The sequence below is a fragment of the Microchirus variegatus genome (assembly GCF_963457635.1).
Source record: "Microchirus variegatus genome assembly, chromosome: 4".
In the NCBI taxonomy this organism is placed as follows: domain Eukaryota; kingdom Metazoa; phylum Chordata; class Actinopteri; order Pleuronectiformes; family Soleidae; genus Microchirus; species Microchirus variegatus.
The window spans coordinates 15,106,482-15,132,671 of NC_139805.1; the positions used below are offsets into that span (position 1 = coordinate 15,106,482).

General features: G+C 39.9%; 2 protein-coding genes across 2 annotated transcripts; one reads left to right on the forward strand and one right to left on the reverse strand.

The window, feature by feature from the left end:
* Nucleotides 1–1,227: 1,227 nt before the first annotated feature.
* tnfaip8l1 (tumor necrosis factor, alpha-induced protein 8-like 1) lies at nucleotides 1,228–17,793 on the reverse strand (the record flags this gene model as incomplete). The annotated part of the gene is made up of 3 exons (XM_083888147.1): nucleotides 17,651–17,793; nucleotides 3,862–4,141; nucleotides 1,228–1,516 (listed from the first exon to the last, which is right to left on the reverse strand). Exons 2-3 carry the CDS (start codon nucleotides 4,131–4,133, stop codon nucleotides 1,228–1,230), a joined length of 561 nt encoding a protein of 186 aa, XP_083744273.1. The 5' UTR covers nucleotides 4,134–4,141; nucleotides 17,651–17,793.
* Nucleotides 17,794–20,023: 2,230 nt separating this feature from the next.
* Nucleotides 20,024–26,152, forward strand: cope (COPI coat complex subunit epsilon). The gene is made up of 10 exons (XM_083887841.1): nucleotides 20,024–20,139; nucleotides 20,353–20,415; nucleotides 20,530–20,630; nucleotides 21,330–21,482; nucleotides 21,680–21,733; nucleotides 22,040–22,121; nucleotides 22,535–22,690; nucleotides 23,834–23,902; nucleotides 25,053–25,127; nucleotides 25,405–26,152. The coding sequence occupies exons 1-10, from the start codon at nucleotides 20,038–20,040 to the stop codon at nucleotides 25,456–25,458; spliced, it is 909 nt and encodes a 302-aa protein (XP_083743967.1). The 5' UTR covers nucleotides 20,024–20,037; the 3' UTR covers nucleotides 25,459–26,152.
* The last annotated feature ends 38 nt before the right edge of the window (nucleotides 26,153–26,190 follow it).

Genomic DNA, 26,190 nt, shown 5'->3' on the forward strand with positions numbered 1-26,190 from the left:
TAATTGCAGAGGGAGAGTACAATCAGGTGCCGTGTTTGTCTCTGCTCTAATAACTGCACGCTGCCTGGCCTCTCTCATAGAAACCAAGCTGCCTTTTTTTTTTGTCCAGTCTTTCATCCGACCGCTCATGGGGAGTATTTGTATTTCATATCGGTCAGATTTCAAACCAGAGTTTAGTGCTTTTAGGGTAAACCTGAGGCAATGCAACAACATAAAAAAGAGGAAGCACAGATGTGAAACCCAGCTGACCTCAGGCTCCAACATCTATCATTAGAGTGCTTTAGTCCCCATCTGATAAAATGCCAGAGCAACCTTTGCACCTGGTGCATCACTGTGAAGATGGGCTTTTTGAGGCTGTGAAGAGCAGCCGAGGAGCAACTGAACATATAATGAGACGTTCCGCTCAGTGCGGGGACAATCAAAGATCCACAGCGCAAATTCCTTCATGTTTATGGTCTTCCCGACCTAAATACGTCTTTGTTTTGGCAGCTATAAACCCGACTGTAACGAGGGGAAACTGGGTTTATAGGTGCCTTCTAAAACAAGGGCCTTGCCTCTCTCTACAAAGTTTGAGTTCAGTGCACGATGGCGAGAGCTTCAAAACACGAGGCTGAGCAGGATTTAACCTACTGCCATGCTTCACATAGTCACACTTTGTAGGAAAAGTACATTACAGCGCTTGTTCACCACTGAGTGCAATATTACTTTGAGAAAAAAAAAACACTTTATTTCCTTGGGTATTTGGAAAAGATGAAAATTCACTTTCTTTCCGCTACTGATGCACCCGGAAACATCGTCGGCCATTAAAAAGGCACCCAACAGAGAGTAAGCTAGAGGCCTGTGCCTGCATTCATGTCTTTCTTATTAGGTGAAAGAGCCAGGACAGCGCCCTTGGAATGAAACTGATGAGCTTTTTCGAGGCACAATTGTCAAGGTTCCTACAGCTGAATATACTGAAGAGCATGACACTTTACATTCATTTGGAAAAAGAAAATAAAGAGAGTAAATGCTGGGTTTTGTTAGCTGTGAAATACCAGAAAGTCAGACTGGTGAAGACACAGACTTTGGACTAACTAGCCAAACGAATTTCAGTGTTACAGTAATATCTGAACGGCACACACACACAAACACAAATGTTCATGATTGTCACCTTTAAAAACAAAAATCCTACAAAATACATGAGGGGTGACTCGAGGTAAAGTTGCCTGATGATGAGGCAAACCGAGGTCAGAGGTTCCCGTCATCGAGCATCTTGTTAACCCCGTTACAGATTTTCTGCAGGTGAGCACGATAAACCTCCGAGGGCCCGTAGAGAGCGGCCAGGAAGTCACAGTCGGCAAAATGATTGAAGACGTGGTTGACTCTCGAGTGGCTCTTGGCTGTCAGGTGGCGTCTGATGGCCTGGTGCAGCAGTTCGCGGCACTCGTTCAGAATGGCGCTCATGACGCGGCGGTCAAAGGTGAACTCGATCTGGTGGAAGCTGACGGCCGTCATGGCTAAAGTGTGGACCTTCTTCCTGTGAGGCGACAAGAGACAGAGAGAGAGAGAGGAGGGGCCGTCAGGTTTTCATTCTGACTGGAGCAGCAGCAGCAGCAGCAGCGGCGGCAGAGGCAAGTAAAAATAGAAACTGCTGCCTTGTGATTTTGCCAACCCACATAGATCAGTTATAGTATTGTCTTCCACAGCGATGCATCTTCACGCTAATATAATCATCGAGCCGAGTTCTGTTGTTTCAGTGGAAAACACACAAAGTGATGTAAGAGTCAATCGGCAGTTGCACTTGAACTGCAGTCCTCCATATAGATGAAGTTAGACCTGAATCCTTTGTTTCTTAAAGAGTGTACATATTATATTGTGAGAGTTTTTTATTAAGAAAACGTATAGAAAGTGTATGTCTGTATAACTTTATTATCTGAGAATGATATTTGTCTCATTTGTTAAGTGAAACGAGGGTTAAACAAAATAGAACAGTGTTTCTCAAACCTGATGTTTCCCTGCTCTAACACACAGATTTCAAGTAAACGGCTCGTTATCCGGCTTCTGCAGCGCTTGATAACGCACTGATCATTTCAATCAGGTGTGTTGGAGCGGGGACACTTAAAACATGCAGGGAATTAAGGCTACGTTTAAACCAGCTGGATATTTTTAAAAACTGATATTTTCCTCCCTCCGTTTTCCAAAATAACTTTGTGCACACGTCATCGTTTTCCACAAAGTTTCCCTTTATATTAACCTGCATAAATATGCTGTCCAGAGCCATCATAACTACGCCAAGCCTGTGTTGTAAGAAGGAGAAAGCCATACAAGCCAATCAGAATCCTCTTCGACAACAACAACAACAACAACAACGACTGACCTCTCGCGACATCCTAAAATTCTCACGCCACTCCTCCGGGACAATAACCTCATTCTCATAGTTCTCCCACCAGACAGCAAAACCGGTGATGCTGACGCAGTCCGGCTCATTGCTGACCTTCGAGCCTGTCTCGGGCTTCTCTGCTTCTCTACGTAATATAGGAGCTGTATTTGCAAATGCAAATATGTAAAAAAAAAAGGGCTTGCACCAACAGAAATGCTACTGCGACCCGGAATGATTCCATGATCATAACCAAATGTAAAAAAGGTTGCACTTTTGGAGCGTAGATTGCCTATAACTCTGTTTTTCTCCCTTTACATGCAAACGCGAAAACAGAGTTTTCCTAAATCTCCACTTTTGCCGGAGTTTTTAGAAAGAATCGTTTTTCAGAGGCGAAAATTGATGTTTGTACGTAAACGAAAGGCACAAACGCAGGGGAAAGTCTCTGTTTTTAAAAAATACCTGTGCTGGTGTAAACGTAGCATAAGACACTACTATTTGAGAAAGCCTGTCATAAAAAACAATTAGATACTTGGCTTTTCAGTTGCTTAATATTTCCCGTTAATTACTTTAACTAGGAATAGGGCTGCATTATCACAATAAAATGTTATCATGTGTTAATGAGTTGGACTCATGAATCAAAGTTGAACAATTTTGAGGCAAAACAATGAAAGCTATCATGCGCAGTGACTCAAAGTGTGTTTGCACAGCACATAAACATTAAATCAATACATAGTGAGTCTTTCTTATATTGATATTGAATGAGGTTATATCACACAATATCTTCTTACTCCATTACAGCCCACTTTTAACACAGTTAAACATTTTATTATATTGTGAGAGTTTTGTATAAAGAAAACATGTCAGACTATATGCTTATCTGTCTTCTTTATGAGTGTTTGATTATAGTCTTTTATAATTATATTGTCTCTGTGTGACCTAGTTTACATTGTTTGTCCTTTTGATAATTAATAGATTTGATGAACTCGACCGGGGGTCTGCAACCTTTAGTATAAAACGAGACATTTTTGTTCCCTCTCCACCAAAATAGAATTAATCTGGAGCCACAAAACCTACATGATACAGGTACATACTTTATATACAGTAATAATTACAATAGTTCTGTTGCATTTATGACATTTAAGAACGGCAAAAAGAAACAGCCTCTTATACGGTTGAGAAACATCAACTTTGAAATGTAACGCAGAATTATGTAGGCCTTGTCCTTCCATTGTTTTTGTAAAATGTCACTTCAGAGAGGCTGCAGGGCCACATGTGGCTGTAGAGCCGTGTTTCTCAATCCTGGTCCTTAGGGACCACTGACCTCCATGTTTTAGATGTTGCCCTGTTGCAACACACCTGATTCAAATTTCATGTTTTCATCTGCCATAAAGACAGAGAAGTATGTTTTTTTTAGTGAAAACAGGTTCAGGAGGTCATTTTCATGTTTTTCTTTCTTTCTTTCTTTTTTTTAGATAGCATGTGTGGTCATAGTGAGAAGTTACCTGAAGTTCTCCACCAGGAGCAGCTCCTCGCCGTTGAACTGGTTGTTTCTGTAGAGCACTCCCAGCTTCACCACGACCTTGATCAAGTTCTTGATGATCTTCTGCGACTCTTTGCGGTTGCGGGTGTATTCCTTGGTGACGCGGTACAGCTCGTCCAGTAGTTCGCTGCTGGTGTCGTCGATGAAGAGGTTGGCCATGCTTTTGGTGGCCATCTTGCTCATCAGCTTCTTCTGCGCCTGCAGGGCCAAGCTCTTTGTGCTGAAGGAGTCCATGATCGAGTCTAGGTCACGACGAGACAAAAAGAGAGGAAAAAACAGTGTGTAGTTAGTTACGCTTTGAAAGCAGACAACATTTAGTTCTGCAGAGGCCTTTTGAAATGATGCGAGTTTGCAGGTGCTCTATTTTTGACATGAAACTAGGAATGAAAGGAGGGGACTTTTCCTTAGATGTCTGCTGAATCTTTCTCAGGCTCATATCAACCAGACAGCCGACAACGTGTGAGATTATTCTAAATAACATCTACCCTAATGCTGTTTAAACTGCAGGGCCAAGAGCTGTCTCCTTTATCAGATAATGAGCCGTGGCGGCTGTCAAATTAGTCTCTGGCTCGGAGGCCAGAAACTAGTTGGTGTTGAACGTATCACTAAACATGTAGGTGTGAAGTCAGGTACAGCACGACCACACAAATCTGGAATTTTTATATTCTGAGAACAAGGTGTGTGCGTTTGTGTGTGTGTGTGTGTAAGGCAGCAGTAGACAGACAGTGTCAACTTATTCACTGCATGAATGCAGCTCGATTTATACATGATGCTGTTTGTGACTGCGCGTTTGTGTTTACCGATGTTTGCGTGACAAAGCAGTGACTCACTGTGTGTGTGCGTGTGTCATCAGCTGCATCTCAATGCACTCTGCAGGTCACTTCTTCAGGTTTCTAATTTCTGTTGAAAAATAAATACTAATATATTGCACAGTGCACTTAGGCTCACCTTCAAATTTCTGAGGATAACCTCAGAGGAGAGGGAAGCAAGATATTCATGATGATTTGGCTTATGAATAAACTCCTGCAAAGCTATGAATAGCTTGTGTTAATTTGAGTGTTTTTGCTGCTAAACAAAAGCAACAAACATTTAGTCACACTTGATATTATTGCTGCCAGAACGGCTGCAAATAATTAGCCTGTGTTTGATGACTGCATTGAACAAACTAAATATCAAAATATAAATTAATTTAGAATCATTGAAAATTACATGTTGACAGTCTTCTTCAGTTCAGAGTTTAGTCTTGATGTCTTAGCAGCTAGTCACGTGAAATGACACTGTAAGGTCAGCGCACATACCACAAACACACACACCGTCACGCAGCAACACTCACAGAATATTCCACTCACTGAAGAAAAAAAACAGGAAGCGGGAGAGAAGTTCAACTGACAACAATGAACGCATGCACCAATGTTTGCCTCTTTAGCAGTTTATCCTTTACACACTCATTTTCCCAATGTGGTCAAAGTTCTTTTATGACTGCTTACGTCTACAGCATTGGTTCTCAAAGTGCGGCCCGGGGGCCAATGGCGGCCCGCAGAAACATTTCTGGCGGCCCGCAATGAATTACAGCTGATAGTTTTAATCCGTGAGGTACTAAGCTTGTTAAATGTTTATTGGACATTACTGGATACAGACCAATCAGTGTAAACAAAAATTCTGGGTATTTACCTGGTTTCTAAATGGTGAATTTTAGTGTATTATTGGGTTATACGCTGGTAATAAGCAGGTAGCTACAGCCCCCAATTACTAGCCATTTACCCAGTAAATATATGGTAACAGAAATGTGTTACTTGGTATTAACCTGTAATTAGAAGGTAAGAACAATGGCCAAAATACTGGGTAATTACCCAGTAAATTATAAAGCATTATTATATTAATGCTTAATTTACGTTATATTAACGCTTATATTCCTTAACGCTAAACTGTAGAACTGCAATCTGGTCATTAAAATGATTACAAATGGGATTTCTTTCTGTTTGTATTCCTTTGGCGACCCTCAGTCCAATGTTGGGTTCCTAAATTGGCCCTCAGGTATCAAAACTTTGAGAACCCCTGGTCTACAGTATATAACTGTATTATCTGAGATGTTGTCTCATTTGTTAAGTGGAAAAAAAACAGTTGTTTTTCCTATAGAACAGTGTTTCTCAAACCTGCTCCAACACCCCTGATTCAAATAAACGGCTCATTATCACGGCTTCTGCAGAGCTCTGCAGGATTTGAGAAAGCCTGTCATAGAAAACAATTGGATAGTTGGGTTGTCAGTTGCTTAATATTTCCCATTAATTAATTTAACTAGGAATAGGGCTGGGTTATCACAATAAAACATTATCATGTGTTAATGGGTTGGACTCATGAATCAAAGTTGAACAATTTTGAGGCAAAACAATGAAAGCAATTATGTGCGGTGACTCAAAGTGTGTTTGCAGCAGCACATAAACATTAAATCAATATTTAGTGAGTCTTCGTTATATTGATATTGAATGAGGTTATATCACACTATATCTTTTTATTCCATTACAGCCCACCTTTAACTAAAGACTTTCACCACCAGTGTAGATCGCTAGGCTCACTATAAAATTCTCATCTTAGCTGGTGTTTCTCTTCTTCTCTAATGCTACGACATCTGTCACAGTCAGACTGACCAGTGACAGCAGTGACAGCAGTGAGAGAAATCCTGCTGCATTGGTGGGTCATCAAAACCACCATTAAATTTTTATCTCGACTCACAGGCAGCCAGACCTCATCATCGTGGTTTCAAACGCAACATGAGAGCTCAGAGGGAAAAAAAAAAAAAGCTCTGGGAAACACTGACTGCAAACTCATAGGATGAAAAATGACACCCAGGCTTATTGTGAGAATTACAGGGAATATGTAAATGTAAAAACACTTATTCACCTCCGGAGAGAAACCTACAAACAGGCTCAACAATCAAACCTTATTTTCTTAATAGATTCCCCCACGTGCCAACTTGTCTGCCACAGTGAAAACAACATAATTATATTGAAACAAAAACGTCCCATTCACATCACAATAAAGGGATTAATCTTAATGCAATATGATGACACGCGAAAGTAACCTTGACGCTTAACAGAGAATCTGTGTGACTGGCAAATTGCCCGTCCTCACGCTGGAGGGTAATAAAAAAAAAGCAGGAGAAATGCGATTAGTGCTGCAGACAAAATGAGCGGTGACATATTCCTGCTGGGTGACTTGTGATTTTTACAGTTGTCGGTACTAGAAGGCAGTGCGTCTGCTGCCGCTTCAATGTGTGACTTTCATTCCTCTCTCTCTCTCTGCAATGCCTCTCCAAGAATATCAATAAGACTCCTTAGAGAGAGTGTCAGCAGGATGCTTCCCAGGGAGGAGACACAAGAGCAAAGACAGAGCCACAGACACAGAGAGGAGGAAAGGGGCAGGTGTGTGTGTGTGTGTGTATATATATTATGTGTGTCTGTGTTTGTGTTGGATATCAATAGAGCAACATCAGGGGGGGCGTAGGGGCTAAATGAGGGGGTCATTTAAACACCGTTTGATGCTGAATCTCTCGCCTCTCCTGTTGCAATAGCTGGATGTTTCATCGGGCCTCTGGCTGTGTTGCTGAAGCATCTCTAGCAGCTCCTACTTCACCATGAATATTCCTTTAAACTCGACAATGGCACTTACGGAGAACTGTGCCAAGAGGCAATGTGCATGAAATATAGTCGGGATGGGAATCAGTATGAGTCAGTAGTAAAATTTAAAATCCGACAATCCAAAAATCCTATATATCACGTGCTTCACTGTGCACAGACTGGAATAATGTAAATAAAAATCAGCAGAAGCATTTTAGCTGGGTCATGTTTGGGCTGTTTATTTCATCTTATTTGTTGCACAGTTGAAATGACTCGGCACAAAAGGTGTTTAGATAAATGATCTAAAATGGCTCTATCTCCCAGTTTGTTATATCGATATTGGACACAAAAACGTGGTATCGTCCCATCTCTAAAAATGTAGGGCTGCAACTAATGATTATTTCCATAATCAATTAAATCAATTAGTCGTTTTGGTCCATTAAAAAGTCAAAAAGACACTAATAAACTACACAAAGAAAAAAAACAAACAGAGCCTGAGATTTATTTCTACGAGAGGGGCGACCGAAACCCTTGCAGCTTCTTTTTGTCAGCTTCTAACCACAACAGTCGTTGAGAGGAGGAATGTTTGTAGCAACACTGCAACACTACAACACTACCTCCTCTCCACACCTCTGCTGATGAATGCACAAGACTTTTGGAAAAAAATAAAATAAAATGTGAGTGGATAATGGGCACATTAGGAAAAGCCACTTCTTTCTTAAATTTGAGAGCTATTTCTTTGTGCACATTAAATTCCACTCTCGCTGGAGACCAGAACCATCATAGCTGTCAATTTACAAAAAAAAGAGGCAGGGAAGGAAGGTAGAAGAGAAAGGAAGGAGTGATTGCCTTTAATACCCCGGGAAACAAATACTCATTTGACATTTTATTTGCAGACCAAGAATCATGGGGCTCCTTTATCTTTCTGAGGAGAGAGATCTTTACTGATCTTTACCACCCTCCATTTTCTCAACACAAGGAAACTAGAAAAGGAAAGAAAAGGCCTTTAAAAAGTTCCTTTAAGGGACAAGTGCTCAGAGTGACAAGACGACAAAGTTTTTTGATTGTTCAATCCCTTTTTTTGTGGTGACTTTGCAGCTTAAGAGTGGATAGTGCTAAATCGAAATGGCCTGTGAGGTCTGGTTGCCAGGAACAGACTGAGCGACCTCAACACAGCATCTCCTCAGTGTAGGAGCAGTGTCTTAATGGATTTAAGGCAGAGTAAGACATGATAGAGAGACTCACGCTTCCGATTGCTGCTGCAAAACACCCAACCCACAATCATCACGGCACCAGCAGCCACACACACGTATGTATCCACATTACTAATGGGCCCGTCTTGCTGTGCAGCTGAAAATGTAATGGAAAACAAAGACAGGCAACAGAAGCCAGCAGCTCCTCGGCATAATTACAGCAGACAAGCACCAAACACATCAGTTCACTCAAAACAAGCCAGCGTGGATTCAATCACAAAGACAAGTATGCAAAAGCTCAGCAAACATGACTCCGTGGAAATGAAATTGGACCCGACAGAGTGTTAGAGAGATGCCTCATGACAGTGAGGGAGTCTGGGTAATTCTCCATTTCCACTGCAGGTGCAAACGATACTGTCAAGTCCGGCTGTGTGACAGTTAGGGGAAAAAGAGGTGGACAGAAGCTGCTGACAAAGACATAACCAACATTTCTGCTTTTTGTCCTATGAGGAGCTTTGACATCGGGTCAGATGAAGCTGCAGAGGCTCTGAATTAGAAAGGTTTCCTTTGCTTTTTCCTCCCTGGACTGAAATCTGCTATAAGGACACAAGCTGAAAGCTTCTCACCAGTGCATTCAGCAAAATGAGAATGAGTGGGCTGACAACTCCTAATAGCCGTCATTTTCTTCCATCACGTTCCCATTGTCAAGACCTTTGACACTGATGCAGTGAGATTATAATACTGACCTAGTTGATTTTTAATTCAGCCACTATTATTATTATTAGGGGTGGGAATCACATGGTATCGCACGATATACATGGACCACGATACCAATAATATCACAATACAACGATTCTGTGATAATCAATATATTGCTATCACATGATATTTTTACACCCCCCCAATTATGATCTATTATTTTCTCTAATATAAGTTTTATTTTTTGGTGAAATACTGGATAGCTAAATTGAAATACGAAGCTGCAGCCAGTGGCTGGTTAGCTCAGCTTAGTACATCAAGCCTGGAAAACAACAACAAAACTAACTCCAACAAAAAAGTAATACAATCAAACTAACAGCATCTCTAAAGCTCACTAATTAAATTGTTATATGCCGTTTGTTTAATCCATACAGAAACTGGGGTTTCTTTGCTGTGTGTAGTGACTTAAAAAAAAAACAACAACAAAAAAAAACAATCCAGTACACCGGGAAGCTGCTGAATGTAACATTTTATTTACCCGATAAATACACAAATCCGCTCATCTAATGCAATAAAGTAAACCATCAGGTGTGATTGGTCTTTATTTTCTCCACTTTACCATTTAAACGCCTGGAGTAGAGAAAGTAGTGGCACGTGTTTGAACTATACTTTTTTGTTGTCAAAAACATTATTATTTAAAAATATAAAACCTACATTAGAGATGGACTAATCCAATACTCAGAACGGGTAGTCAAATACTGGTTGGAAATCAATGTAAATCAATGTAATAAAAAGAAAAAAGTAACAGAGATACAACATGTAAACACTTAATATCACGTAAATTCTGTAAACGTGACGTGAGTGAGGTCTGCGTGTGTTTGCCACACTGTTAGAGCTGTGCTTTTGATGTGGTTATTTATAGCCAAGTGGTCTGTACATTAGCCAAATTATGTCATCTTAGTTGTATGGGACTTATATTGGTCTTATTAGATACTCACATACACATTGTACAGGAAAAACATCCTCAAATAAAAAAAATATGAATTTAAATGATCACCGATTGATTTTAATTGACAAATCAGTTGTTTCGTATGAGACAAACCAATGTACCAGTTGCAGTATTTGAAATTTCTTTTATATATTTAGATTTCTGGATTTGGCACACCACTTTCAAGAAGCCTTGAAATAGATTTAGCAGACGGTGCACACATGCCACTTCATAAACTCTATATATATTTGCCTTTTTGTCAGCTCATATTAAGGCCAAATACAACATCAAATGAGTTTGACAGTGCTTTTGCAAAAGACGCCAAGATGTAGCCTCTGCCTCCATTCCACTCTCTTGTCAGTCAAACCAGAGCTGAGGCGTGACAGGTGAGAAAGGACCCAAAATCGGTTACACCAGTGTCTTCTACCCACTCTAAACGATGCGTCACATCTTGTGAGGACGTAGAAGCCACGGCACCCAAAATATCACCACTGTAACACCTGCTGCCAATCCAAGCAGCTTGTTGGATGCTGATAACAGCACACGGAGAAAACCAGTAACAGACGTGTTTCTACACGAGTGTGGACACCACGGGTTGCTAAAAAAAGCTTTGGCAGACGTTGCAGAACTTTCCATGACACTTCATCCTTTAAGTGATTGGTCGATGGCAGCAGAAAGTGTCACGACGGTTCTGCTCTTCAGGGATCACTGGTCACATGCAGCGGGGGCACGGTGACCCTGATAGAGACGGCAGAGAAAATGTCCCGCTGCTGTAGAAACAAAACCAATTACTAAGGCCATCTTCCCACAGATACAGGACTTTCCCTCAACAAGAAGAAATGTCTTTATCCAGATTAAACGCCAAAAACAACTCTATACGCTGTAGGAAATAATGCTAGGCCTGGAATAAGACATTAAGTAGAAACAGAGACAAAATGAACCAAACCAGCGCAACTAAGGACGGGAAATAAACGTTATCATAAAGCGAGCAGACCAAACAAACTCCAAACAGAAGAAAACGATGACGACAACAAAGATAGCGACAGCAAATGCCAGAGTATGAGAGAGAGAGGTGGTCTGACATTTTTAAAAACATTGCATTTCTAAGTGGATTCACCTGGACTCATTTTGGTGTGTACAACCCCTAAGAGCAGCTCTGTATTCTACTGTGCACTCAAAATAAAATGCAAATATGTGGACGCAAAAATTAAATTTTCTCCTCTCTCAGACCTTGATTTTTTTCCTTCACATTTTTCTTAAGAGTCAATCACGGTGACCCTGATATTGAAGACTTAAACCATGTAGATGTCTCCAGTTTGAGTCAAATCAAAAGACCTTGACCATATGTTCCCCTCGTCTCATATGCAACCCCCCCTCCTACTGAAGTCACTTCTCTCCTGCTGTTTCCTGCTACTGTCAACTCTCCAACAGATGCAAAACACCAGAAATAGAGTATTTCTTTAAAGCTCAAAATAGGTCCCAAAAAAAAATACTTATTTCCCAAGACCCGTTCTGACATGTATTTGTTCCGTTTTTCTGTTCAACCATCCGTCCAAAGCCCAAAATAATCCAGGTCAGTGTCAAAAAAGAAAAATAATTAAAATTGATTGTTTTTCTGTCAACCAACTAACGACTATTGATACGATCATTTCAGAGAGCAGCAGTTTTGTGAAATACTGTCAGACGCGCGTTGATTGGAATATTTTCTCATTTCAAAAATTCATCATTATTTTTGAAGTTTTCATAGCGCTTTAATAAGCGTACAGTGTGATTATTTCTAAATCCCTTTACTGGAACACAGCCAGAACATTATGGGTGTGACACAAAAAAGTGTCAAGTTATCGAGTGTGACTGAAGTGTGATCTGCCCTCACACTTGAACAAAAACACATCACTGACATATCTGCTGTGAAAAAGGTCGATTACACCAGGTTTATTCAAGCATGACATAATCACGTTGTATGAGCTGGACTCATTGGACGCTTTGCAATATAAAACATCAACAAAGCTGGTGGCGTCCTGAGACTTTTATATAACGCTGAAACGAACAAATCTGTTTCAACATAATACAACAAACACAATACGAAGTGGTGACCGTGACGAGAGTCATGCAGGTCGTATTTATCACAGAGATGCTGAACTGGTTTGGACATAACTCCAATTTAAAAGCCAGAGCAAGCAGAGTCTTTGCCGTCCTCTTGAAAATATCTGCAGATCCTGCCACTCTAATGAGGACGTGTGGTCTATACTTTAGAGGCATTAGAAGAAAAGAAAAGTCACTGTACCATCTACATATTCTGAGCATATTGTGTTTGCTGTGCTGCCTATAAGTAGAATTCCCACAAGGAAAATGTAAATAAAAAATTGCCAGTGTGTGTCTTCCATATAGTGCTGACCTACCTTTTCTAATGGCAACAGGGTAGGGAAGAAAATGCCTACAGTGCACAGTTGCCAGGAAAACAAAGTAACAAGAGTGGATAGTGTCAACAAAATGCTTCTTGATCACGACCAAATGCATCACAGATGTCGTTATAAAAAATAAATCTTATCAGGGAAATCTAGAATGAGGAAAAACTTCTTCCTCCACAGTTTGTGCCCAGCTGTATGATATAATCTGCCTCTGATTTGAGAAACAATAGTCAGCCCTGGTTGTTATATAAGGTGCATCCGTGCTTTGTGTTCAGAGAGGACTCAAATGAGCTGTGCTACAGGAACCACTCCACTGTTAGGGAATCAGCAGCGTGATTTCAGGACAAATGAACGCTCCAATTTAAACTTTCATCAAGTTTTGTCGTGTTTTGTCTCTTTCTTCTCCTGAGATGGTGCATAACGGAGGAGGCGCTGACTGCACAGCACAGAGCCACTGCTGGGAACAGTGCGCGTGTCAACAATGGGACAATACGGTGGGCGTAGCAGTCTTTGTACTGGTCACTTTATGTACCACTCTCATTAGCTATGACATAAGTGCCTTGTTTTGCAAGCACGTACAGATGCGCAGCCTAATACTACAGCTTTTTACGTATACAATGGATTTTTGTGTGACGCTTATGTGGTGTCACGTTCCCGTCTTCCCACACAGTCATCGTCAGCGTGCAGATCTGCTGAGAGGAGGTAATCAGCGCCTCTTGCACAGACATCCTGCTCCATCCTTCCCTTTTATTAACAGTTTTCTTAGAGCTGCCAGATCCTGCTGAACAATTAATAATTAACACATCAGCACATAAAGAATCGTGGATAAATAATTCAGCCAGCCAATTTGGACTAAAATAGACCTGTGGCGAAGAGGATTCTGCCACAATGCAACAGGTTGAGGCAGAAATACGAGACGGGGGATAAAGGTTGGACTATGCTAATAGAGTGGATACAGTGGCTGTGTGCTGATAATGTTAATTTACAGACATCAGTCAGAGTTATGCATCCATAATAAGGCTGAGAATACAGTAACTGCTGCACTGCCCGTGGGCCAACACTGTGCTCACTGACAGCATTTGAAATTCAGGAGGAGAGAGGATGTTTTTATGGGAACGACTGAGCTGATTTTGAACATCATGAACAAAGACGAGAACGGAGGCAAAACAATACAAGAACGGAAAAGGCCACAGACCACTTTTACCGATTTCACTTTTAAACTGCCATGTCCAAGTTTTAATTACTCATTATTTACAATATAATTAGAATCTGAAGAGTGCTGAAAATAATGCAAGACATAATCAAGGTGCTAGCTGGTGCTTGAGCCATGACAGATGACTTGGACTGTATGACATTTTAATTAATGCCACCATAAGAGCCGGGCACATTATAACTAATTTTCCTCACCTCGAGCCCAGAGAGCATAATTTGTTAACTCAGGATGTTAATGGAATGGCAAACACCAGTGTGCTTGGCTGCAAGAACATCATAGATGGAGTTAAGTGAAAACAGAAGGGGACCGATGTGAGAGGACGTGACTGTGACTAATAGATGACTCCAGAGGAGTCGCGAGTGAGCCCGTTTTATTGGCATATATAACACCAACCCTCGGTGTCTCCATTTCAAACAATAACATGATATTTGCAGGTCACGCTGCTTTGCTCTTCCAGGCAAGGCCACATGCTCCGAGTGTTTTGGGTTTCCAGGGAAACTGAAGGCCACTTGCCTGGGAGGCTGAACTTTGCAACTGAGCAGACGCGGGTCAACCAACTCTCTCGTCGTGTCAATGAGTTACCATGGATTCCCCCTCAACAAGAACAGCGACTCGAGCACTGCTCGCTGCAATTTAAAGCTCTGTCCGCGATTGCACTACGCGTGCATTGTCTGGAAAAAAATGAGCCTGCACTGTTCTGTCCTTGTTCTGTGAGACCAAGATGAAAAAGGAACGACACAGAGAGAGTTGGAGTGAAATATCCACAGCTAAAGTTAATCTGCCTCTGCTTAATCCTGCCGAGTTGTTACATTTTAATTTATGGTCTTACCAGAATCATAATATGCTCAAACAGTGATGAAACCTTTGTGACACACAACGCTGTGATTAATGAAGCAAAGCAAATACTCATTAAAACAGATCATGGATGAAATCTAAAACAAATGGACTTTAATTGTACCTCACTGCACTGCAGTAAACTTTCTCTATACGACCATGCTGTACTGGCTAATTGACACAGATTTGCTTAAATCCATAAAGGATTTTCTTTAAAAATAATCTATTATCAGTGATAAATATATAAATCCGTTATACAACAAATTGTGAAAAAAAAAGTCCTCACAAGCTCAGGGTATCAGTTACGACATTTAATTCACAATGAAGACATTCCTTCTTTTACAAAAGGTCACATGTCAGAACCAGTAGTTTAACCCAGAAAATGTCAGGGGAATTAAAGTCAAAGAAATGCCTGGAACATCTTCCTGGGAGACAACATGAAAGAGCCAATTATAAAACCAACTACTACTACAGCTAATCAATTATCAGTTAGTGAGTTTTCTATCAATCAGCCGTTTTACATCTGGATTACTGAGCCTGAGATGTAATATATGACACAGACTGACACAATTATGCATACAACAGCATGATATTCATTTTGGCCTTGCCTCAGCTCACTGGTTCGCTGCTGATGGCACCCACAACAAAGCCATGGCAACTAAAATAGAGTAGGCTGAAAAAACACACCAATTATCTCAGCACTGACACAGCTAAGGGAAGCAGAGAGAGTCAACTCCAAGTCACCGATCCAAGGCCATAATTCAGCCGACATGTCTGTCGAGGCCGAGCATGATAATGTGTGCTATTACCTGCCAGAGCTGTGGCTGCACACTGGAGCTATTCATCCACACTACAGCCTTGTTCTGGAGGGAAGCTTTACAATGTAAACACAGCAATGTGTTACAAAACATATGAGTGTTTGCAAAACACATGTCTTCACCCTTTTTCTGTCTTGGTTTGCGGAGTGGAACGGCAAAGGAGGCTCACTACGTGTGTACACAAATCCATTTTTTTTTTAAATCTTTAATTCTTTCTTGTTCTGCCACATTTGCTCAATTTCTTGTGATATTGTGTGGTAAATAAAAGGCGGCTTTGTTCCGTTTTAGCACACGCAACACAAGATTCTTGAGAAATCGTCTCCACTGACTGGTTTTGTGGGAGATCTACAAAGTCATCCAATGCTCGTAAAAGTTGATGTGATTTAAAAGAAAAGACACACAGAGAGATCATTTCTGAAACATTACATTCACTAAACTTGCTCCAAAAGAAAATAAGAATCTGGATGTTACTGGTGAAAAAGGGTGTGCCACTGAAAAAGCTGTCCAACTTTCCAACCTTTTGTTTCACATTACACTACATGGTGAGACAGTCTACAATGTTCTACTTAATCCTTTTATATCAGATACTAATAAACTGATGTAGAAATCCTGATAAATGTGGATTTGCAATTTTTTTCTCAGCCAAAGCTCACCTATAACATAATTACAAAAATAAACAACTTAATGAAGAAAACAAACAACTCATGTATCCCCTTGGAATCATTTTATAATACTATTATTTAATTAGAAAGCTATTCAATGGACTATTTGGCTCTAGTGTCACTCTAGGGAACGCAAAAATCACAACAAAAACACATGATCCCACAGCTTTGGTGAGGCTGTGGTCACTTTACTGGCCACGCTGGTCAGAAATATATACTTTTCCCCTTAAATACAGACCAGATTTGACAGCGTCTTGCATGTGACTTTCATGTGATAGAGACCTTTACTCTAAAAAATAAGGGACTTTGTCTTTGTTTGGCTTTACCACACTGACTGTTGCAGGTGGATGACGACAACGGTGTGTTGCGCGTGGATTCCAATATGAGAGTGAAGTCAGAATCTTCATTTGACTGTTCATGCAAAATGTGCAAATGAAGTTTAAACAGAGCATCAGCATGGAGAAGAAGGATATGTGACTCAGGGTGACTTTAGTATGCCATAGTATTTCATATTTCAACTGCTGATCTACTGGGTGTGAAATAGAGAGGTAAAGAAATCCAGTGAGCAGCAGGGGAAAATGTCAATGACAGAGGTCAGAGGTGAAGGAGCAGACTGTAACTTAAACAGCCACTGTCTACAATCAAGGCATGCACAAGAACATCTCTGAACATCTGACACCACAGCACGTGACACTGCTGTCACTTCCGTGTCTGTCCGGTGTACCTAATAGGTGTACCTAATAAAGTGAGTGTGTCTCTCATCTAGAAGTGACTTCAGTTTCTTTTTACACACACAGAATCAGATGAATCTGGAAACTATTCACTAAAAAAAAAATCCCTGGGAGTTTCCCACTGACCCTCACTTCTGAGAACCACTGCTCTATTCCTTGTGTATGATAAAACCTAATAAAACAATATTTATTATTCTAATAATAATAATAATAATATAAACAGTAGGAGCCATGTTTTGTTACCAGTTTTAGCTCCATCATCAAAATGCTGTTTGTTTTGTTGTTTTTTTATGAATCACGTCTTCACTGATTAACTATTAAAAAACAACTGACCGTTACTTCCGCTTAACTAAACCAACAGACACAAACTTTTTTTTTTTTAATTCGCTGTAACTTGGTTAAAGTTTGGTTTCCCTGGTCAAACAGACTCGGGGGTCGATTTGACCGCAAAGGCCTTCCAATAATTATTAAACTTTTAAATAAAAATAAAATATATTAGTGGTGGCCGTTACTGACGTGTTAGTTGTAGTCAAGTGTGTTGAGATGTTTCATTAAAAGCAGCTCGAACAGCAGAGACATGGAGTCACTCACCTTCTTCCTCTCCGCAGTGATCAGGCCAACGATGATCACTTTAATCTGAATTCACACAACAAAAACCCCACAGTCTCAGGTCTCCATCCTGGCAGCAGCGCAGGGAACAGTCGCTTCACAGCATGTTCTCCTTGTTTTTGTTTGTTCTGTTGCGATGATGAATGTCGTCGATTCAAAAATAAATAAAAAAAACAAACTTCCTCTCCTAGTCGCTCCTTGTTTTTGCTCGTGTAGCAGGCATTGATGTGTGAATTATTGAAAGAGTGTTTTCTTCCCTCGGCCCTTGCTGCTGCTGCTGCTGCTGCTGTGAGATCGGTTACAAGAGTTTGTTGTAACCAGATTCCTCCCACTTGTGAAAAAAAAAAAAAAAAAGTTTCAAACTTGAGGAGGGGATGTGGACATGGACAGATTGATGGTGGTTTGGACCAATGACAGAGCGACGAGTGGGAGGGCACCAGCAGCCCAATCAAGCCAAAAAGAAAGGAGTATTTTACAGCCACACAGTTCAGTTCCCTGCCCCCGTTTTTAGGGTTTCCAGTAATTATGCAGGTCCAGTTCACACAGTCCCCAAGGCCGGACATTTCCCGGAGGAAATGGTGTAAAAGGAACAATGAGCAGGAACTGTGGGTACAGGCAGCTCTCTGTGCTTCTGTGCTGCAGACACAAGAACAAGACGGCTTCATTAACACTGGTATAAAAACAAACCACATATTTTTATTTTATTTTATCACAACATGACATTTCGTTTAGATCCAAAGAATGAATACTTGTATGTATATACTTGTGAGGACCAATTACATATTAACCACAGGAAGCAAAGGACATTTTAAGGGTTGGAATTAGGCTTTTGTCAGGTTAAAGGTTAAGGGAAGGGCAATAAGGGCCTGGGGGGGGGGGGGGTTGTCTCAGGGTGTCCTCACTAAAATAGTTAAACATCTGAAGGACCTGTCTGGCACAAACACTGAGCTTGTCAGTAATAAGTAGTCCATATGGAGGCCAAGACCTGGTCCTAATGAGGCAGTATGTAATGTCTGAGGGACTGTTAATGGTTAGATGGAACATACATTACGGTTAGGGGTAAGGTTTTGGTTAGCCTGTACAAATGAATGGTAACCATTACTAATCTCTCTCTCTGTGTCTCTCTGTGTATTTGTGTTTGTCATCTATTGAGGACTTCTTCTGGCATAATCACTGACCTTAGGACCTTAGAAGATTATGTTTTGAATTGTGGTTGGTTTGAGGTTAGGTTTAAGGTGGGGATAATGTTTATGTTGTCCAAATGAATGGAAATCAATGCAGTGTGAATGTGTGTAAAACATGTGAAGACGTGTTGAATGGGTTATGGTTAGGTTAAGGTTAAGGCTAGGGTTGGGGTTAGGTTAAGGTAAGGGTTAGGTCATTATGGTTAAGGTTAGAGTAAATCTACAGGAAATAAATGGAAGAATGGAAATCAGACTGTGTGTGTGTGTGTGTGTGATGTTGTCTGCGGATGTTTTCAGGAGAGGGGAAGTTAGTCCTCATCTGTCTAATGAGGACACCGGAATTCCTGCGGTCAAAATAACCTTCTTGCAATGCATTGTTATTTAAACAATGATGTCATAATAGTGATGTTAAACATTAGTTTAGTCCTACATTACTAGAAACCTTAGGTTAGGGTTAAGCACTGTGGTGCTACCTCAACATATTAACATATTATCATTATCCTCTAGCCAACTATGTCATATTATTATGTTGCTGAAGGTCAGTTATGATAATAAAAAAAACAGAGCAGCTGGAAAGCACCTGCAATGGTGAGTGGATCCGGCGCGCCCTCTAGTGGTGCAAACAGTCAATGAGATGTGTACAAATCGTCTATTTACAAATTCTTCACTGTAAATACTCAGTCACAGTGATACAGTATGATGATGAAAAGCAGCATTCGTTAATCATTACATGGCATTGCAATAATTGGATGTTTTTTCAGTCAACTTACTGTATTATCTATGTTGTGCCTTTCTGGTTGTCCATAAAAATATATAGAAATTGTATTTTACTACTTAACATACTTATTTGAATGGGTACTGTGGTGAATTATTATTCTAAATCCATCAATCCATCCATTTTCTACAGCTTTATCATAAAACCCATGAAGAAAAGGTAATATCACCAACACCACGTAAACAGGTAAGATATATTTATTTATTTTACACCAAAACCATACTTTATGAGCCAGATATTATTTCTCCCCTCATAATAAACCTTTGATTGGGCGTCTTTTATGTCCACACGTGCGTTTTTTGTTGTTCTCGCTTGATCACAGCCATGAACCCCACTTCCCACAATCCTCGACACCAGCAGGAAGTGGTGACGTATTTTTGCTACGTGTCAGGAAGTGGTGTGTAGTCAACATGGCGGCGCAACAGAACGATATTGATGAACTCTTCGATGTAAAAAACGCTTATTACATCGGTAGTTATCAACAATGCATTAACGAGGCCCAGAAGGTGAAGGTACGTAACAAATATTAACATTTAACTTCATCTGAAATCTTACATTTTTACTATTCGGTGCCTCTCTGGCTCACAACAGCTAAAGCCTTAGCATGTTTACTCAGAGCAGAACACCACGCCAACACTGCGTTTTCGAGCAACGACGCTAATAATTTTGTATGTAATATTTATGTCACTGCATTACAATTTTTTTGTTTTGTTTTGTCTGTGAAGCCGTCGTCACCAGAGAAAGAGACCGAGAGGGACGTGTTTTTGTACAGAGCCTACATTGCCCAGGTGAGAAAGCTAAGTTCTGTTTCTTATTATCAGCTGAGAACGTGTAACTATTAATACTGTATATACTGTAACACCCTAACCCAACCCAACCTGCTGTGTTCTGTGCCACTGTAGAGGAAGTATGCTGTTGTTCTGGATGACATCAAGGACACTTCATCAGCCGAGCTTCAAGCTGTCAAGTTGTTTGCCGACTATCTGTCAAATGAAGGGAAAAGGTGAGAGTTTGCATTTGACATTTAACTGAACATGGCTAAAACCTAAATCCTGCACTTTTAACTTTAACAGACATTTTGTTTTCTTCAGATATCACAGAATTGTTGAATTGTGATATTATAGACCGGTGTGGACCATGTATTGTGTATCGTATCATGGGGTACTCACCCAACAGGATTCGCACCCCTAACATAAATTAGTTATTGTTGTTGTACGGAATTGCATTTAACAAGAATTATTTGAGTTTGGATGGCCCAGGAAATTAAGCTGTTCATTAGTCTGTTGTAGCGCTGCCCAGGCGGTAGTAAACAGTCTATGGCCAGGGTTGGAAGGGTCTTTTATTATTTTCCTAACTCTTGCAAAGGGGAGGAAATCTGGGGAAGACGGGGAGCAGCCAGTGATCTTTACCCACTGTTAGACTCCTCTATTGTTAGTAAAAACACGTGTAGTCACTTCAACGCACTGACTTTATAACTCGACGGTTGTATTGCATGTAAGGGTCAGCTATTAAATTCTCTACAAATCATTGATGAAACCAGTTTAAAGAAACACTATACAATAATGATTATTTCCAGCTCTTAATGTGCAAGTAGAATATGAGACAATCGGTTACAAAAGTTTACAGCACCATTGTAACTGATTGTCTCATATTTTACTTTAGAAGAACTTTCTAAATTCTTATGTTGAACATTTTTTTGCAGGGATGTCATTGTTGCTGATCTAGACAAGAAGATGGGTAAGAGTGTGGATGCTGCCAACACCACATTCCTTCTCATGGCAGCCTCCGTCTACCATCATGAAATGAACACCGATGCAGCTCTCAGAACTCTGCACCAAGGAGAAAGCCTGGAGTGGTAAGATGGATCAAGATTTTATTTTATTTTACTTCCATCCAAGAGGAAAAAGCTAATTTGTGTCTTAAGTGTAGCATATTTGTGGTTTACTTTGTACTTTGAAAAGTTGTGAGACCTCAAGGATGCCTTAATTTTAAAGACACCAGCATGCGACTGAGTAATTGTATTTATATGTATGTTTTTGTTTTGTTTTCCAGCATGTCTATGACCATTCAGGTGTTGCTGAGTCTGGATCGTGTTGATTTGGCAAGGTAAGAATGAGCACAAAAGCAGTGGATGATCTGTATAGACTTGTTTGGACAGCTTTATTATCTGAATCTATAAGAAGAAAATGCCCTTTATAATTATGTTTATTGATGTAGAACAAGACCAGAATTTTGGTTCTTAGTACTAACATCACTGAAATTGATGAAATTACTTCGTAAGCCCCTGTCCAATATTAAATGACAAAAAACTTCAAAATGTGTTATTATTTAACTATTCATTGTTTGAATTTTTTTCTCCACCAAAACTGTTGTCTTGTTATGATTGTTGTTAAAATATTGTCTTGTTGACAGGAAAGAGCTGAAGAAGATGCAGGATCAGGATGAGGATGCCACTCTCACCCAGTTGGCTACAGCCTGGGTTAATATTGCTATGGTGAGGAGAGAAGTTTTAATTCATTCCTATCAGCATTTATAGTGGATCCATGATTTAAATTTTGTAATAATTAATAACATCAATGAATAATTTGAAAACCCCCTGTACATATTTAGTATATTCAATGTCAGTTGCATGATGTTTGATCATACAAGGAAATTAAATTCCTATCTTGTAACCCAGCTGATTAACTGAAGCTGACATTAGATTTGTTTGAAGTACGAATTGTATTGTGCAGCAGTTGTTGATGCAGTATATTGCTATATTGGATATTGCAAACAATAGTGCTTACAATTCTTCAGGAGCACTGTCCATCTCAGATGCAGTCAAGCATCATAACAACACCAAACACCCTAGGAGTGTTTCTTCTCCCCCCTCTATTTCATTCTATCTCATTATGCTTATTGTTCTAGGGTGGAGAAAAGCTGCAGGATGCCTACTACATTTACCAGGAGATGTCAGACAAGTACTCATCCACATTGCTGCTTCTAAATGGGCAGGCAGCCAGTTACATGGCTCAGAATAAGTGGGAGGAGGCGGAGGGAGTACTCCAGGAGGCACTTGACAAGGTTAGAGGGCAAAAAAACAAAGACTCCACGACGTCTTTGTTTTTCGACTCCCTGGTTTTCTCTCAAAGATTAACTGACACACTGACTGTATGGGTTTGAATGCTTGAAGAGTTATTTATTGAGCTAAAGCTCTCATTGGCTTGTTTCGAAGGGAGACATTGATTCAAATTCAGCTAAACAAGGTGGTTGTGCCAGAGGTATTAAGGATTGGATATAGGGTCAAACCTTATCATAATATGTATCATATCAAAATGTTTTAGAGAAACCAAAGGGATATTATGGATACTTTCCCTCAGTTTAATCACAGTCGCAACCTTATAATAAAATAATAATATCCATAACTTGTGTAAGCTCTAATTCTAAATACAGTAAGTTAGTAAGCTATAGTAACGAGGCTAATTGTAATAGCAGTAAAGCTTAAGGCCCAATATCTGATGACTAAAAAAAAAAATTCATTCATTCATTCATTTTGGGTCATGCCAAAAAAGTGCTTGCATTGTAACAGCAGATGGCAGTAATCTGCCAATTTAGTTGTCACTCTTCCCACTCTTGCACTGGTCTGTGGTTGTAAATGTTGCAGGTATGATACACATATACTGTTGATACCAGGCCTGACTTATGCAGACAATATTAACTGTGAGATGGCTTAAAATTAAATAGTCTTTTTAGGTTAATTTTTTAAATGATTTTTATGTTTCTGCTACCAAAGTAGGTTTCATAACTTTTCATGAGGTACTGTACGTTCTTTAGTTTATGAGGTTTATTGACTGGAGGCTGTATACTGTGAATGGAGGTTATATAGCAGTGTCAATTGGTCATCTTTTATCCCTTTACTGTTTCCTCTAGAGAACATAGCAGAATTATTCTGTGAATGTACTGCACTTGTTCAGCATTATGTGTACTTCCATTATTCTTTTAAACGGAGCCAGATAAATAAATAAACATAAATTGTGGTGTCTGGTCACTGAGATATGGATTCTACACAGAAAAATAAAATATCATTGTCTCACTCTCTAAATAAAAGCATCACTCTAATAAAATAAAAGTTATTTCCTGTGTAGCCGTGTGGATTACAAAGGTCAATGTAGATTAGTAAGTAAGTACTTTTCTTGTAATCTCTGTTTTCCTGTCTTCCCATTTTAGGACAGCAGCCACCCTGAGACGTTGATCAACCTCATAGTGCTGACCCAGCACCTGGGCAAAGCTCCTGAGGTGAGACTTTGGACCCAAATGTGTTAACAAAGGCTAGCTTTGTCCAAAGAGGTCTTGAAAAATATGCTTTTGACTGCAAAATTTACAGCGCAGCAATTTTAAATGTGTTGGTGTTGATTAACCTGGCAAATGTTTTCATGCTAGCAGTTTCTAGATGGTGTTTTCTAAAATAGAAAGTCTATTCATGTCTCCTGGTTTAATGATGTGTACAGGGTGAACACACTAGTTGTTGTTTTACTGAGGTGAACTTGGAGTTCACGAGATAAAGACTCCGTTATCTCCTTACATTTGACATGATAGTAATGCAATATAATTCTGACCATTGGCCCAAAGCTATAATCAAAATATTTTCAGGTGTGATAACCTCTGATTTCCACACCCCACTCAAGGTTATGAGCCTAGCTCCTGAGTGTAGAGGCGAGTAACAGCTGAATAGTTTTTGTATATGAATTCCCCAATTGCCCATGTGTCTCCTCCAAGCTCAATCCTCTACCAAAGGTCAATTTGGAGTTATTTCTGAAACCGTTTCACAGCTCCCTGCTGGCTGTTTGGTATTCTTCCTGGTTGTCCTAACCAAGCAAAATGTTCTTTTTGTGTGCAATTTAAAATTGACATCAGTGACACTAGTCATTAAAAGCAGCACCAGTTAACTGTTGCATCTAAAGTGTTGCACAGCTGCTTACCAAATAGCAGCTATCTTCCTTCCCCCTGCACCAACTGACATCTGGTAAAACTACTATGTTTGGCACTGTTTGGATCTAGACAGGGTAAGAAAGATGGTAGGCTGCTTCACATTTTACTACCAAATTGGTGCCTGCACTGCTTAACTTAGCCTTCCAAAGCACACCAACATTTACCTGTAGAAGCAGTGATGCCAGCAACATTGTTCTCAATCCTGACTCTTTTCTTAATTTCACACTTGCTGGCTAATTTAAATTTGATAGCCCATCAAATCAACGATTTTCAAAATGAGCCTTGATAACTTAAAGCTAAGGAGAGGAGCAGGCCGCTCTCCTGTGAATAAACAATTGAAATGTATTTTGTAATGTTGGTGCCCTTTAAAACAGGTTTTGTTGTGTGCTGTTTTAAAACGTTTGAAAACCTGCATTTAACATACTGTTATAATTTTTTTGTGATCTGTTGTCATCAGGTAACCAATCGGTACCTCTCTCAGCTGAAAGACGCTCACAGAGCCCACCCATTCCTCAAGGACTACTTAGCCAAGGTAACTTGCTTACAGTGTGTTATTTGTTGCTCTTTTTTAACAAACGTACACATTTTACAATAAGAGCTTTGGGAGCTATGTGAGTTTAAATCTTTAGTCACTTTAATGGTCAGGCTGCAGGTGACCTCATTGTGAAACCAAGTAGATGAAAACTTAAAATTTTAGACTATCACACATTTGCATTTGCAGATGTACACCAGTAAGTGATGCACAGCTCCTGCTATAGTCAGATGTGTTGCTGGAGTAACTGTTCCCTTTGCTCTGTGTTTTTGTGCAGGAGAATGAGTTTGACAGACTAACGATGCAGTACGCCCCCACTGCTACAGCATAAGATACCTGCTTCTGCTGAAATGCCTCGATAATGGATTGAATTGTAACACCAGGAGAATAACACACCCTCTCTCTCACACACACACACATTTGCATTTGTTTTTACATTTTTACTTGTTAGAGAAATGTGCTTACTATTTAAACCAGACCAGACAACATGAACCATGTCCACCTTGGTGTTCATTCTTTATACATTTGCATTTCTCTTCAGTACATCTGTTTAATGTAATCATTCCTTTGAAATTATAATAAATGTTTAATACATGTGATATGTTTGAATGGAGGTTTCGTCAACAAACCAATGTCTACTCGTACAGGAATACCTCATTTATGAAGGCCCCTCTGTTCTCCAGCTCACACAGCAGGTCTTGAAGATATAATCTAGTCAAAATGTAGTCATATTTTAGTTCATATTGAGAATGGATCTAATACTGATCTGCCATCGTTTTTAATAACCAATTAAAGTAGAAAAAGTCCAGGGTTATTCCAGTGAATATTTTTCGTTTTGTCTATTCAGCTTACATGACCATTAGAATACAGAACAATGCAAACAGAACAGATAAACGAGGGTACATATGTGCACATTTAAAGTGAGCTGAAAGAACAAATGCAAGACTTTGTCAGTCTTACATTTCAAAATAAGGTTTCATTTCTTCATTGGTGGAAGTTGGGTTTACATTCAGACAATTTGCATTAATGAATACTTTCCACGTAAAATAAGAATTGAGGGGGA